Raw genomic sequence first — 16,819 nt, 5'->3', positions numbered from 1 at the left:
AACTTAATTGGAGTTAGATCTGGTCCCTCTGACACCTTTTCTGTCTTAAAAAATGAATTCTGTTAATATTTGGAATGTTGGTGTCAGTTTAACAAATTTCTTTTTTGTTATTAGGCTACTATGAAGACTTTACTTAAAACTTGGTCAGAATTGTATAGAGCATTTGCACGCTGTGCTGCTTTGGTGGCAACAGCAGAAGAGAATTTGTGTTGTGAAGAACTTGCTTCTAAAATAATGTGCAGTTTGGAAGATGAAGTCCTTTCAGTGAGTGTTCCCCCTGTACTCTGAATATATTTTGTAATTTGGAGATAACATTAAAACAATTAGCAGTTTACTGAAGCTTGCATGTAAGAGGTTCAGTTAATGCATATAAACACAAGTCTTTGTTTATCTTCGGGTGCCTCTTTACCTTGACCCTACACTAAGCTTTTCTTAAAATACCTTTGTATTATAGCTCACCTCTCATATTGATTAGTTCTGAAATTTTTCTGTCCATCAAAGCATGAATCTTGGTTAGATCTGAGTTAAAAGTCCCTAAATGATAGAACTCAATCTGCTGAGTGTGGCTGCACGGAGCTGTGATTGTCTTCCCCTTTTTGCTACAGGCTATGCGAGATCATCTTTCTTTGTAGAACTTACTGGATGGAAGTAGTTGGCATGGAAAGGAAAGCACCTTGAACAGCTTTTCTCCATTGAACAGAGCAAAGCATGCAGCTTTCTTGGGTGGCTGAGGGATATACAGTCTTTGCCTTGTTCTGACATGCAGAGAGAAAATTTGTGGGCTTTGGCCATTAGAGAGCGATATGACTGCTGAATCAGATTTTTCCTGCAGTCCTTGGGCTGGCAGCTTCGATGTGTTCTCTTCTGCCTCTTCATTGAGGTTTGGCATTTGGGTGAGCAGGTCTGAACCCCCCATATGACTTCCCTAGCCAAGGACTTTTTAACCACATGAAATTACCTCCTTGTAAAGCATACCTCAAATTCAACCAGAAAGCAGATAGCTATTATAATGACAATACAGTAACTCTGTTTGTTCTGTATGTCCCATTGCTGGGATTAAAGGCATGCTCTACTCAACAGCTGCCATTGGTCAATCTTGCTTATCTTTTCAAAGCACCTTTTGTTGATTCTTTGTATTGTTATTTGTTACCTGATTTTTGATTATCCCTTCCTATTTACTGTTTTGGGGTTTGGATTGTTAATTGTTTTTCCTGGGCCCCCTGGTGCATCATTAAGTTATTGATTCAGTTTCACATTTTGATATAGGCCCTTAATAAAACTGTAAACTTTTTTCAAGACCATCATTTTTATATCCCATAGATTTTGGTGTATCATGTTTTAATTTTCCTTCAATTCTAAGAATTTTTAAAATTTCTGATTTCTTCAGTGGTTCAGTTGTCATTCAATAGTCCTGATTAGTCTCCATGAATTTTTATTCTTTATAGTTTTGCTATTGATACCTAGCTTTAGAATACAGGATGTTATTTTAATTTTGTTACCTGTTGAAGCTTGCTTTGTGTCCTAATTGATGGTCAGTTTAGGAGGAAGTTCCATGGACTCTGCTAAAAAGTGTGTGTGTGTGTCAGTGTTTACATCCATCTGTAGTGTTGAATCTATTTGCTTTATGTTGTCATTAAACTGTTTAGTTTTTGTCTAGATGGCCTGTCTATTCCTGAAAATGTATTGAAGTCATCTATGATTAGCAATGTGTTGATTTTAGATGTAAAATCAGATCACTCCATATGCTTTTTGTACATATGCTTAGGATTGTAATATCCTCTTGGTGTATTGTATGAAGTGACCTTATCTCATTTCAGTTGTTTGAAGTCTGTTTTGCCAGATACTAGAATATACTTGATTGCTTCCTAAATCCTTTTGTTTGGAATACCTTTTTCCTTCTTCCTTTTACCTTTAAAGTGGTTTCTGTCTTTGGTGAAGTGTGTTTCTTGGAGGCAGCAGAGATGTATCCTATTTTCTAACACCATGTGCTACTCAGTTTTTTTCATTTTGAAAAGGTGAGTTGGTGTTTTGTGGGTAGGTGTTTTGCCTGCATGTATGTCTTATCTGTACTGTGTTCCACAGAGGAATTGGAACTGCAGCTAGACTGTCATGAGCCTCCACATGGCTGCTTTAAGAGAGCTGAACTGCACATGTTCTTAACCAGTGGGCCATGGGCCATGTCTCTGGGCCTAATCTTGTCATTTTATTGAGGAATTGAGATTCTTTTTTTTTTTTTTTCTTAAGATTTTATTTATTATGTATACAACATTCTGCTTCCATGTATATCTGCACACCATAAGAGGGCACCAGATCTCATAATGGATGGTTGTGAGCCACTATGTGGTTGCTGGGAATTGAACTCAGGACCTCTGAAAGAGCAATCAGTGCTCTTAACCTCTGAGCCATCGCTCCAGCCCGGAATTGAGATTTTTGATGTTCAGAGATATTGAAAGATTTATGTTCATTCCTGCCCCCTGCTTTTTTTCCCTTCAAGATAGGGTTTCTTTGTGTAGCCCTGGTGTCTTGGACCTTGCTTTGTAGACCAGGCTAAACTCAAGGTCAGAGTTCCTCCTGCCTCTGCCTTCCAAGTGCTGGGATTAAAGGTGTACACCACCACCGTCCAGCCTTTGAATGGCCATTTTCTAATCTTTTGATCCAAGTATTTTTTAATTCTGAGACCCCTTGGGTTAAATTCATTCTTCTCTTCAGACTGAAGTATTTCCCTTGTAGAGCTCACTTGATGGTCAGACATCCTTTAACCTGTGTTTATCATGAAAGATTTTTCTTTCTTATTTTAGGAAGGGGCAATAGCAGTTTCACTCACTGAAATAAATCCTTCTGCTTCTGTCTACTTAGTGCTGCAATTAAAGATGATGCCACCATATCCAGCCCTTTGAATTTGTATAGTTTTGCTGGGTATGGTAGTCTTTGTTGACAGTTGATATTTTTCAGAACTTGAAATGTGTCTTTCCAGGCACTTCTGGTTTTAGAAGTTTCTTCAATATAATTAGGTGTTAGTCTGAGACTTGGATTTTCCTATTTGTAACCCCCCCACCCCCAGACAGGGTTTCTCTGTATCGCTTTGAAGGTTGTCCTGGCACTTGCTCTGTAGATCAGGCTGGCCTCGAACTCATGGAGATCTGCCTGCCTCTGCCTCCCTAGTGCTGGGATTAAAGGTGTATGCCACCAATGCCCAGCCTGTAGCTTTCAATATGCTTTCTTTTATGGTTTTAGACAACCTCCCACCCCTACCCACCACACAAACACACAGGGTTTCTTTGTGTGTAGCCTTGGCTGTCCTGGAACTAGCTCTGTAGATCAGGCTGGTCTCAAACTCAGATCCATTTATCTGCCTCTGCCTCCTGGGGGTACTGGGATTAAAGGCATATGCTACCACAGCTTGGCTTCAATCTTCTCTTTGTTTCATTCTCTTAGAGTGTAACCGTTGTTACTTTTTGGAAGTCATTCCAGGTTGTTATTTGGATCCATTAATATAGGATTTATTTTTAGAGAGCACGTGCTGTCTTGGACTTTTGCTTTTTTGTTTTTACGTGGGACTTAGCATATGTAGTTAGTTAAATGGAAGCTTGGTTGTGGGGCTGAGGATCTGAGGACTGGAGAACTGTGAGATCATTTGTTTGTCAGTGTTGTGAACTTGGGGCACTATGGAAGTTGAAATTTGAACTTGAGATTTTTCTCTCCTCCTCAGTGCTGGGGTTATAGGTGTGACCTATCGCTGTGCAGGGACTCTACCATACCAACCGACCTCAATTACTTTCTCATTGACTTTATTTTAAAATTTACTATTAATATTAGGATGGGAACTTGGAAAACCGTGTTGGTAGAGGTCAGAGAACAACTTTTGGAGTTGGTCTATCCTTTCAACAATAGTGTTCTGGGATTGAATTTAAGTTTTCATATTTGTGTGGCAATTGCTTTCCTTTCCTGAGCCACCTTGAATCCCTCTGTTTGTTGAGTATATGTGTGGGATAAAGGTGTGTGAAAGTGTGATACTACTTATGTACTTACGAAGGTCAGAGGGGAGGGGACATTGACTGACTTGGTGTATAATTCTACCTTATTCCCTTAAGACAGGGTCTCTTACTGAGCCTGAAGCTTTCTATTTAAGTTTGACTGTCAGTCAGCAAGCCCAAGCTATCTTACAGTGCTGGGTTACAGGTGTGTGCAGCCATCCCCAGCTGTGTGTGTTTTGAGACAGGGAAATATTATAGCCCTGACTGGACCCCAGCTTAATAGGATTTACATAGGTAAGACTACACTGTTGGCATTCCAAGCCTTTGTTATTGTTCTTGGCCCTTCTGTTTGGTTTGTCACTGTTTTACAACTTTGACAGTAGTTCTCATCTACATTGAGTTACTAGATTTTTCTTTTATTACACTATTCTCTCTGTGTGTGTATACATGTCAGTGTACCTTTTGAAGTCAGAGAACAACTTATGGGAGTCAGTTTTCTCCACCGTATGAGTCCTAGCATTGAAGTCAGATTGTTAGCTTTGGTTGTAAGCACTTTTACCCACTGAGCCATCCCACCAGCCTTCTTAGTAGATTTTTGTTTTTGTTTTTATTTTTGTTTTTGTGAAGCAGGGTTTCTTTGTGTAGCCCTGGTTGTCCTGGAGCTCACTCTGTAGACCAAGCTGGCCTTCTGTGTGCCTCTCCTATGTGCTGGGATTAAAGGCGTGGGCCACCACCACCTGGTTCTTTATTAGATTTTTGAACATTGTAACAGTGACTTCAATTAAGCACAGTGCTTGTTTGGTGAATTCTTATCCTCATAGTTTTTGGACAAACATTCTGATACGATGCCCAATATTCTTGATTCCTTTGGCCTAGACTACTTTGTTGAACCTGCTATCAGTTCCCACTGTGGAATCTTGTCTCTGTTATGTTTGGATCTCATGAGTGCTTAAGAAGTACTCTTTGAATCCCATTCATTCCATGGAACCCTTATAAAGGTTGATGGTTCATCTCGTGGTGAAGAATCCCACTTTCTTCTCTGTACCCTTCTTTGTTAGGCATTCTGCATGCACCAAGTAGTAGTAGTTGTAGAGATTGTGGGAGGAGAAAGCCTTACTACCCTTTCTGTCCTTGTTTCCTACCATTCCTTCTGCCCCACATTTTTAGTTCTTTTATTTCTTTTGAATTAAGAATGAGGAAGAAAGGTAGAGCTTATTTAGTGGCTGTTTCATTGTGTTTGAATTCATAGGGCCTAATATAATTTTTAAGACTCGGATATATGTACATACAGGTAGATCTTTCATTTTTAAAAATATGTGTGCATGTTTGTTTGAGTGCCTAGGGGGAGGGTAGAAATGCCTGTTTTCCAGGTGATTTCCTTGGAACTTTCTCAGGTAGGTGCATATTTTCTGAACCAGTTTTAACTAAACTGGTTCAGTAATAACTGAACCAATTTCCATAATTCAGTTATTACTCTAGTGAGGGTGGGAGCTATGGTAAAGACCTTGTATAGATCCCAATCAATCAATCAATCAATCAATCAATCATAAATGGAGTTTATTGGTGGGTATGCCTTTTGATACTGTAAAGATCAATAATTTTCCCTGAGTGTTAAGAAGCACAGTGTTTGCCATAGAACATCTCACTGGGAGGTACTTAATGATCATGTATTTGTAGCATAAATAATAATAAAAAATTTGGTGTATATTGACTGTTAATTGACTATTATTCCTGTAATAAGAATTTCTGATTATGGTACTTAAATTCTTTCCTAGGATTTGTTATTCTTGGACAGGATCTCTCAAATTATTATTGTAATGGTTGATTGTATCGACTTTTCACCATATAATATTAAGTATCAGCCCAAAATCAAATGTAAGTATTTTCTTTACTGTTACTAGTTTTTACAGTATTTCATAGCATTTCAAGGAAAATTTCTAACACATTGTTTTCTTTCACTTTACAAACCTTTTATCAGATTATTTTGCTAATATCACTAGATCTTTAGATTCTCCAATAACGTCACAGGATGGGTGCATACCTATAGTCCTAGCAGCTAGCAGGATTACCTGGGAGGATTACTACCAGGTCAGCCTGACTATATAACATGACCTAGTCTCAAAGGAATGGAAATTCAACTATTTGTTTTATTACTGTGTTAACGATAAATCTTTCCACCAAAAGCTGCCCGAGCCCCACCACCACATGTGTGCTTTACACCAGCCGCCCGCCCGAGTTAGGGCCCAAATTAATGCACAGGGAGACTTTTATTAGGTACAGTGCTGCTTGGCAAATAACTAGAATTCTCATCTGTTAGCTCAGTCTTAATTATCATAAATCTATATATTTTATCAGGCTTATCTTATCGGACACCTTATTGTCTTCCCTCCTTGCCGGTGGCTCACATCCCGCCGCCGCCGCCGCTGGAGGACGCGAAGGGGAAAGCAGGGACACTTCCCTGTTTCCTTTGCTTACATATGAGTCTCCTTGCTATGTCACTTCCTGCCTGGATCACCACATCTCTACTACATTTCCCAGAATCCTCTTTGACTCCTAGTCCTGTCTAACTTGCTGTTTCATTGGCCAAACAAGTACTTTATTCAATAATCAATAAGATGAACACAACACAGTACATTCCCCATCATTACTGTTCCCAATGTATAAGTTTTATTTGCTATTTGCAAGTGTGGTATACAAGTACACAGCTTGAACAGCTTGGAATAGTTCCTCACTATTGTCTCATGGTCCTCACAGAGGAGGTGCTTGGCCAGCATTTGTTTATCCTTTTGCTATATATCTTCAAGGATGGTCTTTGTTTCATTTTTTTTTTTTTTAAGAAAAAAAAATACCGGAGAACTAATACAGTGGTGCTTTTAATTCATATCTCACTCATTCCTGGTAATGTTTATGTATATTGTTGGTTGCTTTGTTCTGTAATTCCATTGTAATTGCTAAGTAATAAATGGGATATTGTGGTAGCTACCACTTTGTTTTTGGTTTTTGTTTGAGGCAGAGGCAAATAGCCCAGACTGGCCTTATAACTTGCCACAAGGAGGAACTCATTTATATATACATCTGCTTACAAGAGACTGGGTCTCTACTCCATATGTAGGCAAAGATGTCCTTGACTTCATGTCTTTGTGTTTCTGCATACTGAGTGCTATGTTTGGGGATCCAACCCAGGGTTTTGTTCATGGTTGGCAAAGCACTCTACCAAATGAGCTATATATTCTAGTTCCAAGTACTTTGTTCTCTAGGACACTGACTCATGACTTTATCATGGCTTATTATTGCATCTTACTAATTCACTGATACTTTGGTTGTAAAACTGTTTTTTTGGATAGGCTTTTACATGGTGGCCCAGACCAGCTTGGGACTTTATAGTTGATGGAGTTCTAGAATTTATTGGTTGATCCTTCTAGGTTGCAGTCGTGATCTTCCATGGCTGACAATCACTATGATTTCTGAAATGATCACACTGTTTTCATTTGATTATTTTAAATTAGTTTGTATAAGAAGTCAATTTCTTGCACACGGGACACAGGCAGATGGATCTCTGTGAGTTCGAGGCTAGCCAGGTCTATAGAGTGAGTTCTAGAACAGCCAGGGCTATTATCCAGAGAATCATGTCTCAGAAAAACAAAGTCAATTTCTCACCAGTTACATCATGAAATCCCTATTTTAAATTGTTATTCTCTTATTTGACAGTTACTGAATAGAATTATAGTTTGAATTCTAGAAGTGTAGATAACATGTTCCAACATAACAGCTCAGTCTATCAGTGTTGACACTTGGATTTTATGGTTGGGGATCACCACAACATGAGGAAGTGTATTAAAGGGTCACAGCATAAAGAATGTTGAGAACCACTGCTCTATTTTGTCCTTTTTGGTTTTTTGAGACAGGGTTTCTCTGTGGCTTTGGAGGCTGTTCTGTAACTAGCTCTTGTAGACCAGGCTGGTCTCAGACTCACAGAGACCCGCCTGCCTCTGCCTCCCAAGTGCTGGGATTAAAGGTGTGTGCCACCAAGGTCCCACTTTCACTGCTCTATTTCTTACTAAATTTTTTGAAACAGGATTTCACTAAAGCTTGATTGGCTAGAGTGGTTGGCCATCAAAACCCCCATCCTGATATTCCTGTTTCCTTCTCCCAGCGTTGGGATTATATAACTCAATGTTCAGCCTACCCCATTTTTTTCCTCCCTCTTTTGTAGATACCATTTACCTTCTATAAATTCTTTTCTCCTTTGTATTGGGGGAATCAAACCAGAACCTTTAAGATGTCAATTACTGATTGACATCTATTATTTTGACAAGTTTCTACTGTTTTGAGTTTTGCAGAATATTCAGCTATATCTTGTACTTTTTCTATACCCTGGAATTATCCCCCAGAAACATAGTTCTTTTTATCTGAGACTGGGATGTAAAAAGCCAGAGCAATTCATTGTTATTAAGGTTCCAATGTTTCTGGATCTTCTTACTGAGGAAAGCTGGAGCATGGATGTGTATGTATGTGGTCTGTTACCTGTTTCTGTGCTATGCTTCTGGTTGTCATATGATTCTTCATGGGTCTTGCTGCATTGTACCTACCCAATTTTAGTGAGAACCTTGCTGCAGGTTCTAAGTATATATTTGAAGTTCGGCTAGATAATTTTTTGTGAAATAAAAATTTGGTCAGACAGTTTTGGGGCAGCTTCCTGACATCCCTTGTCTCACCGCAGCCATATCCGGCACCTCAGACTCAACATTTTGTACAAGAATTTTTGAATAGTATTTTTAACATATATTTATATTGAAGAAACTGATTCTAGAGAGAATGTATTTCAGTAGCAACCCTGGTTTGAGTTCACCTAAGGTGACTTATGTAAGGTATGAGTTCTCCTAAGATTTGATTGTTTTATAGAAACAGGTAATTTTGGAATAAGAATGACTTTCAGGGCAAGAGAAACATGGGCTTTGTTTTGTACCTGTGGAATCTAGAGAGAAATGATCTAAGAGGAACTGAAAAGGAAAATGTACTTTAAAGTAAATATTTCAGTCTAGAAAATAACTTCTAGTGTTTCTTTGCATTTTCTCATTATTTGCAAGGATCAATGAGCTATATGTAGATAAGCCGGGATATTGATTTTTATTGTAATTATTTATTGAAATTCCATGATAATTTAGCTTTGCTACTTCTACATGTGATTTAGTAATTATAAATTAGTTGTTGAAATTCTAATGAAAGAAATTGAAATGTTTTTTATAATTCCTTAGAAATTTTTTGCTGGTATTGAGATCTGCCAGCTCATTCTGTTGAATTTGGTTTTCATTTCTAAAGCTACTCTAGTGATATTTATTCAATAGTGCTTTATCATTTGATATTTTATCTGAAGTTTTAGTTAATAGCAAGAACATGAATATTTGAATTTAGCATTTGAATTTGCAAAATATAAAAGTAAAAGTGATAGTGACACATACCAAAGTACGTACATAAGTTTTTAATCAGTCCAATTATATCTTAGCACCACAGAGATCTTCAGATTGGTCCAGAAAGAAGAAGGAACCCCTTGGGAAATTGGCTTCTTTATTTAAGCTAATTGTGAAAGTGATCCATTCTTTCCACACTCTGAGCTTCAAGGAAAAGTGTACTGATGCATTGCTTACTATTGGTAACTCTATCATCAGCATGATTTCCAATATATTTGGACATATTTCCTTACCTTCTATGATCCGAGAAATATTTGCAACTTTTACAAAACCTCTGGCTTTACTGTATGAAAACTCAAAGTAAGTATTTTCAGCTTATCCATGTTGAATTAAGTATATGATATTTTTGTTTTTCATGTGTACATGTTCATTAATAATGTTCACATATGTGCACATACATGTGGAAGTCATAGACTGCCTTCTATTAACTGTCTACTTTTCATTCTGAGAAAGGGCCTCTCACTAACCCTGAGCTCACCAATTCGAGCTGCAAACTCTAGGAAGCACTAGGGTATCCTCTTTAGCGCTACAGTTGCAGGTCTGTGTGTCCTCATGTCTGGCTTTCATTCAGGTTTTCAGGATCCATACTCTGGGCCTTGTGTTTGTGTGACAACCATTTAATCATCTGAGCCTATCTTCTCAGCCATGATATGTGTAATCTAAGTAATGATTAGTAACTTTTGCTTTCTTAACAGATTTGTTGTCCTGCATGGTATTCTAGAGTATATCTATATGTAGTCTAGAATGTAGAAGTTTGAGATAGGACTTAAAACTACTTCATTTGACTTTTTTCTCCCTTTGCACTTGTCAGTTTTGCAAGTGATTTTTCATAATGTTTATACAAAGACACATGCTTATTAAATGTATAATATAGATCTATTTGACTTGATACTGGGCAAGTGTACACACTGTATTCAATTACATATACAGAAATCTCATTCTCAAACGCTTACCCCAGTCTCTAATCAGTTGGCTGCAATGGTTCTATACCCAGTTTTCCCCATCAAGATACACATAAGCATTATTTGTTCATACATCATTGTTTATATTAACTATTATGTCTGATGAGCAAAGTTCTTTATTTTTTGATAAGGTTCCCTTTGTCCTGTAACTCACTTTGTAGACCAGGCTGGCCTCAAACACAGAGATTTGCCTGCTTCTGCCTCCTTCCTGCATGCTGGGATTAAAGGTGTGTATCATCACCGCCTGGCCACAGATTATTATTTTTTAAAGTCATTATTTTATTAAAAATGTACAGGGAGAAGCCAGAGCGATGCCTGAGCAGTTAATAGTGTTTGCTACTCCTATAGAGAGCTGGAGTTTAGCTTTCAGCATCCACACTGGGGAGGCTTAAACTGCTGGTACCTCCAGCTTTAAGTTTGCCTTTCTCTTGTGACCTCTGCCTCTTCCCTGGCCTCCAGGTACCTGCCCACATTTGAAAAAATGTGTAGTGTGTGTGTGTGGGGGTGGTAAAATAGCTTAGTAAAGCATCAGCCTAGTGTACACAAAGGCCCCGGCTTCCATTCCTAACCCTGCACAAAGAAAAGACAGGATGATGGACAAGTAGTTACCATGAACACTTTGAAGTCTGTTTGAGTCATTTTTAAAGATTTCATTTTCTAAATGTTTATAAGTTTAATTCATGGTTGATATTGGGCAGTCTTTTCTAATTCTTGGGATATTTCACATTATAATGTTTCTCCTTATTTTTGTGTCTCTGTTCATTCTCTTAGACTTAGCTTGATAACTAGTGAAAGTGATGTCATCTTAGAATTTAAATGGTAACGATTTTACATCTGTCTTCTCAGGCTTGATGAAGTTCCTAAAGTGTATAGTAGTTTGAACAGCAAGGTAAGTAGATAGTGTCCATAAAATATGCTTTTATCGATCAATGAAAACGGCATATGGTTTATGCAGTTATCCTTTTAAACATATTGATTTTAAGTGGTTATTATTATTTATTATTATTATTATTTACAGTTGTATATACATTTTGTGTGTGCATGCATGGCATGCCATGATGTGAGTGGAGGTCTGAGAATGTGCAGGAGTTGGTTCTCTCCTACCATATAGGTTTCAGGGACTGAAATGCCCATCAGTATTAATGGCAAGTGCATTTACGCCTTGTCTTTTGCCACATTAAAAAATGTTTTTTAAAATTTATGTATATGTGTGTGTTATTATGCATATATATATGTATATATATATATATATGTATATATATATATATATATATATATATATATATATATATGCTACCTTGGAGGTCAGAAGAGGGCGATCCCTTGCAGTTAGTCACAGACAGTGCTGGGACTAAATAAACTAAGGTCTTCTGGAAGAACAGCAAGTGCTCTTGTCCACTGAACCCCAAGTCCCATTGCTGTATTTTTTTTCCCAGACACTCTCTGTAATTTTCATCTTTTTAAATGTATTTTAAATATATATATTTTTATTAGTTCAAATTAGGAACAAGCTTGCTTCACATGTCAATCCCTTCTCCCTCTCCTTCCCCTCCCCCATCTCTCCTCCCCAACCCCGCACCTGCTCCTCACCCCATCCCTCCTCCACTCCCCAGAGAGGGTAGGGCCCTCGACTGGGGTTCCCCAAAGTCCACCACATCATCCTGGGCTGGGCCTAGGCCCTCCTCCATGTGTCCAGGCCAAGAGAGCATCCTTCAAGTAGGATGGGCTCTCAAAGTCCCATCTTACACCAGGAAAAACTACTGATCCACTACCAGGGGCTCCTTAGAGTGCCGAGGCCTCCTCGTTGACATCCATGTTCAGTGGTCTGGATCAGTCCCGTGCTGGCCTCCCAGACAGCAGTCGGGGTCATATCCTCCCCCTTGTTCAGGCCAGCTGTTTCTGTGGGTTTCACCAGCCTGGTACTGACCCCTTTGATCTTTCCTCCCTCTCTGAGCTGGGTTCCAGAGTCAGTTCAGTGTATATCTGTGTCTGCCTCTGCTTCCATCAGCCACTGGATGAGGGCTCTCGGTAGGGGTTGGGCCGGAGGAGGGGGAAGGAAGAGTGTGGTGTCCCACACTCTTAATAACTGTCTATACAATTTATCAATAAATTATAGCCTGCTAACAAGAAACAACTTCAAATTACCTGATTTTTCATTGACAGAGGAGTGTATATTGTGACCATGATGTTGCTTAAAGATGTTCCAGAATTAAAAAATTGAAATAGTAACATGTTCTTTAAATTTGTGTTTAGTATACTTTTTGTTTCTTCCATTCTTTTCTAGTTAGAAAAGCTATTAGGAGAAATTGTTGCTTGTCTACAGTACAACTACTCTGGAGCCTATGATAGTGAACTTCTTGGACAACTTTCTCCACTTCTGTGCATAGTGTTTCTTCACAAGAATAAACAGATTCGTAAACAGAGTGCTCTGTTGTGGAATGCTACATTTGCCAAAGCGACAGCTCTGGTTTATCCTGAGGAATTAAAGTAAGCTGGCATCACAATTTCCTATAGTTGCTTGTAGCTCCATCATGTAAACTGCACAGAGAGTTTCTTAATTGTATCATAAACTATGTAGTAGCCATTAAACTTGGGTTGACTTCTGTTAGACATTTTGGGAACCAGCATATACAATGAAAAAAATCCCTAAATAAACAAGGGGCACTCATTGGGTCTTCCTTGAACTGGAGTTAAACGATTATGAAGGTCCTTTGAAAGAGCAGTCAGTGATCTTGTTCTATATAGTTTTTCTTATGTATGTTAGTCTTTTTGATTAGATAAAAGGAAATTGTGGTGATATATTTATGATTTATTAATCCAACTGCTGAGCCACGTCACTTATTCCTGATAGAAAACTTTTGATTTTTTTTTTTTTTTTTTTTTTTTATGTGTATGTGAGTGTTTTACCTGCATTTGTATGCTATGTGCATGCCTGGTGGTTTGGAGGCCAGAAGAGGGAATTGGATAACCTGGAACTGGTTGTGAGTCACCATGTGGGTGCTGGGAATTGAACCTGGATCTCCGGAAGAACAACCAGTGCTTTTAATTATTATACTATCACTCTACGCCCCCCCACCAATAGGGTATTTGTTTTTTTTCTTTTTAAGTAGATTTTGAGGTTTTTTTGTTTTTGTTTTGAGAAAGGTTTCACACTTGTAGCATAGCTTGGCATTGAACACCAGGTGATCTGTTTCACCTTCCTGTGTGTTGGAATTACAGGCTCAAAGTCCCTGTTATGCCTTGCTTGAAAGTAAAGAAAGATTGGAAATGCTGTGAAAAGTATAGAGAAAAAAATGTAAATATTGCTGGGTGTTAGTGGCACACGCCTTTAATCCCAGCACTCAGGAGGCAGAGGCAGGCAGATCCCTGTGAGTTCGAGGCCAGACTGGTCTACAGATTGAGTGCCAGGATAGGCTCAGGCTCCAAAGCTACACAAAGAAACCTGTCTTGAAAAAACAAAAACAAAAAACAAAAAACACCAAAAACAACTAAATATTTTCTAATTTCTCTAGTGTTGTATATGTGTAAGCATAAATCAGGTAAAGTTGCTACATTAAAAATTATAAATAGGACTGGTGCTATATTGGTAGAGTGTTGTTTCCTTAGCATACATGAAACCCTGGGCTTTATTACTATCACAGCATAAATTGGATATGATGGTTGCAGAAGTTCAAGATCATAGAACTAAATCACAAGTTTGAGGCCAGGCAGGGATTCATTAGAACCTGTCTCATAATTAAAGTAATATTGTTAACATTACTAGTGTACTTTACTCAATAATACCAATGTACTTTTCTTTACAGACCGATATTAAGACAAGCCAAACAAAAAACTTTGCTTCTCTTGCCTGGTTTGGAAAATGTTGAAATGATGGATGAATCCAGTGTACCATATTCAGATGCTGTAAGTTGTTTTTTAATTTAAATTTGAGTAGTTTGGTATGAGTGAGCAGCAATAATCAGAACTTGAACAGGAAAGAATTGAGTAACAATCACCTTTTCCTAGTTCTACATGAAGCTTTCCATTCAGGAATAAGTGTGTACTTTTGTGTAAAATCAGAAGAAAAAATACAGTGGATTACTGTGGGTTTTTTTTTTTGTTGTTATTTTTTTTTAAGGAATTTTCCCTATAGTAATTTGTTCACCATAATTTAGTATGTTAAAATTGTATATCCTCGTGTAAGAGAAAATGTGCTAGATGGTTTTATGTTCTCCTTTCTACGTGGGGTTTATTTACTAACATTTATTCTGGAATGTTGGAAGTTTCTTAATTTTTTTCCTTAATTTCAACACTGATGTGTAGTTTAGTAATTTGATACACTTTATAAGTTTTGTTTTTAGAATTCACAAAAGTAAAGCCTGTAAGTTAACTGTAGAAATAGGTAAGTGTATTTGCATAGTGGCTTTCCATTGTTTTTGGTAGACTCAAATAGTCAGAAATTTTATACCATTTAAAATGAATAATCATTAGAGTGAAATTTTATAATCTGAAAAGGAGAAGCAAATCGAGAGACATATACTTAATTTGTTCATTTTTATCTTCATAGACAGAAAATTCACAGTTAAATGTCAAGATAAGTGGCATGGAAAGAAAATCAAATGGAAAAAGAGATTCCTTTTTGACACAGACAAAGGATAAAAAAGAAAATATGAAGCTGTCTGCCAAAGTATGTTTTCAAAAGTATATTTAATTTCAAATGTTAGGTAATTTAAGTGCACAAAACATTTATATTTAATTTTTCCCCCCTTTATTGGTGTTTTCATAGACAGGGTTTCTCTGTGGCTTTGGAGTCTATCCTGGAACTAGCTCTTGTGGACCAGGCTGGTCTCCAACTCACAGAGATCCGCCTGCCTCTGCCTCCCAAGTGCTGGGATTAAAGGTGTGTGCTGCCACCACCAGTCTCACAAAACTCTGATTTGAAGGGAAGAGCTATGGAAGTCCAGATAAATTTTGGGTTTGTGTTAGAATGATAGTGACAGCTCTGATAGTGTATAATTGGGAAGCCCAGTGTGATGCTTAGTCTTGTGGTCATTCTCAGTATTACATATATTACATATATTCTGGGCAGCTTTCCTGAGGACAAGAGATGAAAGCTTGAATGAAAACACAGCATAGTGCATGACAATAGTTTAGGTGCTTTGATTAGAACTTTTTGTGTGTCACCTAGGTAAAGCATGTTTCTCTAACTCCATAGACTACCTCCATCCCCCACCCCTAAAAGGCTTACTATTATCTTCTGAATATTAGAGTTAGAAGAAAGCATAGGTCATTTAATTTGTTAATTGTGAATATTTTTTTATGTGCTTATAATCTTAACATTTGGTAAGTTGATATAGAATCATAAGTTCAGGTCAACCTGGACTGCATAAATAGACCTTATCTTCAGTTGAGAAGGATGTGTGTTAATTTTAAACTTCCTAGTCAGTATTATTAGAGTGTTAGAAAACAGTATTAGAAAATAATTTACTTTTAAAAAACCTACAGCTGAAACTAGAATCTTCATCTCCAAAACTAAAGAGCAGTAAGCTTTTGGAAGAGGAAAAATCCACGGACTTTGTGTTCATACCTCCAGAAGGAAAAGAGGCAAAGGCAAGGGTTCTGACTGAGCACCAGAAAGAAGTTCTCAAGACAAAACGGTTTGTGGGTTTTTTATCTTGAGCTCTATGCAACTTTGTTGTGAGAACTAAGCTAATGTGTCATCGTGCCTGGTGTGGGTTTGCTTTTTGTTTGTTTGTTTGGTTTTTAGTGCCTTGACTAGGGCAGACACGAGCCACCATCACCCAGCCATAACTGTAATGCTTGATAGTGGGAATATCACCTGGTTTTGGGAATTTTATGATAAGACTTTTTTGTTTTTTTTTTCCCCTAGGTGTGATATTCCTGCCTTGTATAATAATCTGGATGTTTCACAAGACACTTTATTTTCTGCTCAGTTTAGTCAAGAAGAATCTATGTAAGTACAGAACTTTCATGACTAGTTTGTTAATTATATGGTTAAAAATTATCTAATTTGTACTATTACCTTTCTTAGGGAAAGCCCCACTTTAACTGAAAACCCAAAAGAAGATACCAAGATAACCAAGGTATAAACATTGTTTGATAATTCAGTGTTTTTCAATCACACTTCTGTTATGAGATACAGAAAAGTGTAAGGTTGTCTTAGATCTTTGTTTCATTAAGATCTATAACAATCTCCTAGCTCCGAACCATACAGTTAATAGAATTGTACATATGCATGTAGTTAAAATACATTGTAAGTGGCACCTTGAGTTGAAGGGATTCAAGGTATTGTCTTGTGTAGCCCAGGATGGCTTGGAGCTCCTATGGAGCTGTAATTTCAGTTCCTCTTATTAATCTTTGCCTCCCAAGCTGTCTTGGCCTCCAGTGTGGCTTTAGCTGAACACCAGCAGTTCAA

At 37.7% G+C, this 16,819-nt stretch overlaps 1 protein-coding gene across 4 annotated transcripts in view; it reads left to right on the top strand.

The window, feature by feature from the left end:
• The window catches only part of Rif1 (replication timing regulatory factor 1), a 62,145-nt gene that overhangs the window by 27,455 nt on the left and 17,871 nt on the right, over positions 1 to 16,819 (top strand). For all 4 annotated transcript variants that reach the window (XM_027420443.2, XM_027420445.2, XM_027420444.2 and 1 more), the window contains exons 20-29: positions 115 to 264; positions 5,750 to 5,849; positions 9,478 to 9,742; positions 11,251 to 11,293; positions 12,689 to 12,891; positions 14,208 to 14,307; positions 14,951 to 15,070; positions 15,889 to 16,040; positions 16,274 to 16,357; positions 16,436 to 16,487. In XM_027420443.2, coding sequence (XP_027276244.1) covers positions 115 to 264; positions 5,750 to 5,849; positions 9,478 to 9,742; positions 11,251 to 11,293; positions 12,689 to 12,891; positions 14,208 to 14,307; positions 14,951 to 15,070; positions 15,889 to 16,040; positions 16,274 to 16,357; positions 16,436 to 16,487 — 1,269 coding nt within the window. The remainder of the gene's footprint in view (positions 1 to 114; positions 265 to 5,749; positions 5,850 to 9,477; positions 9,743 to 11,250; positions 11,294 to 12,688; positions 12,892 to 14,207; positions 14,308 to 14,950; positions 15,071 to 15,888; positions 16,041 to 16,273; positions 16,358 to 16,435; positions 16,488 to 16,819) is intronic.

This window comes from Cricetulus griseus, chromosome 6 (assembly GCF_003668045.3).
Source record: "Cricetulus griseus strain 17A/GY chromosome 6, alternate assembly CriGri-PICRH-1.0, whole genome shotgun sequence".
Classification (NCBI taxonomy): Eukaryota; Metazoa; Chordata; class Mammalia; order Rodentia; family Cricetidae; genus Cricetulus; species Cricetulus griseus.
This window is presented reverse-complemented; position numbering and strand designations above follow the sequence as displayed.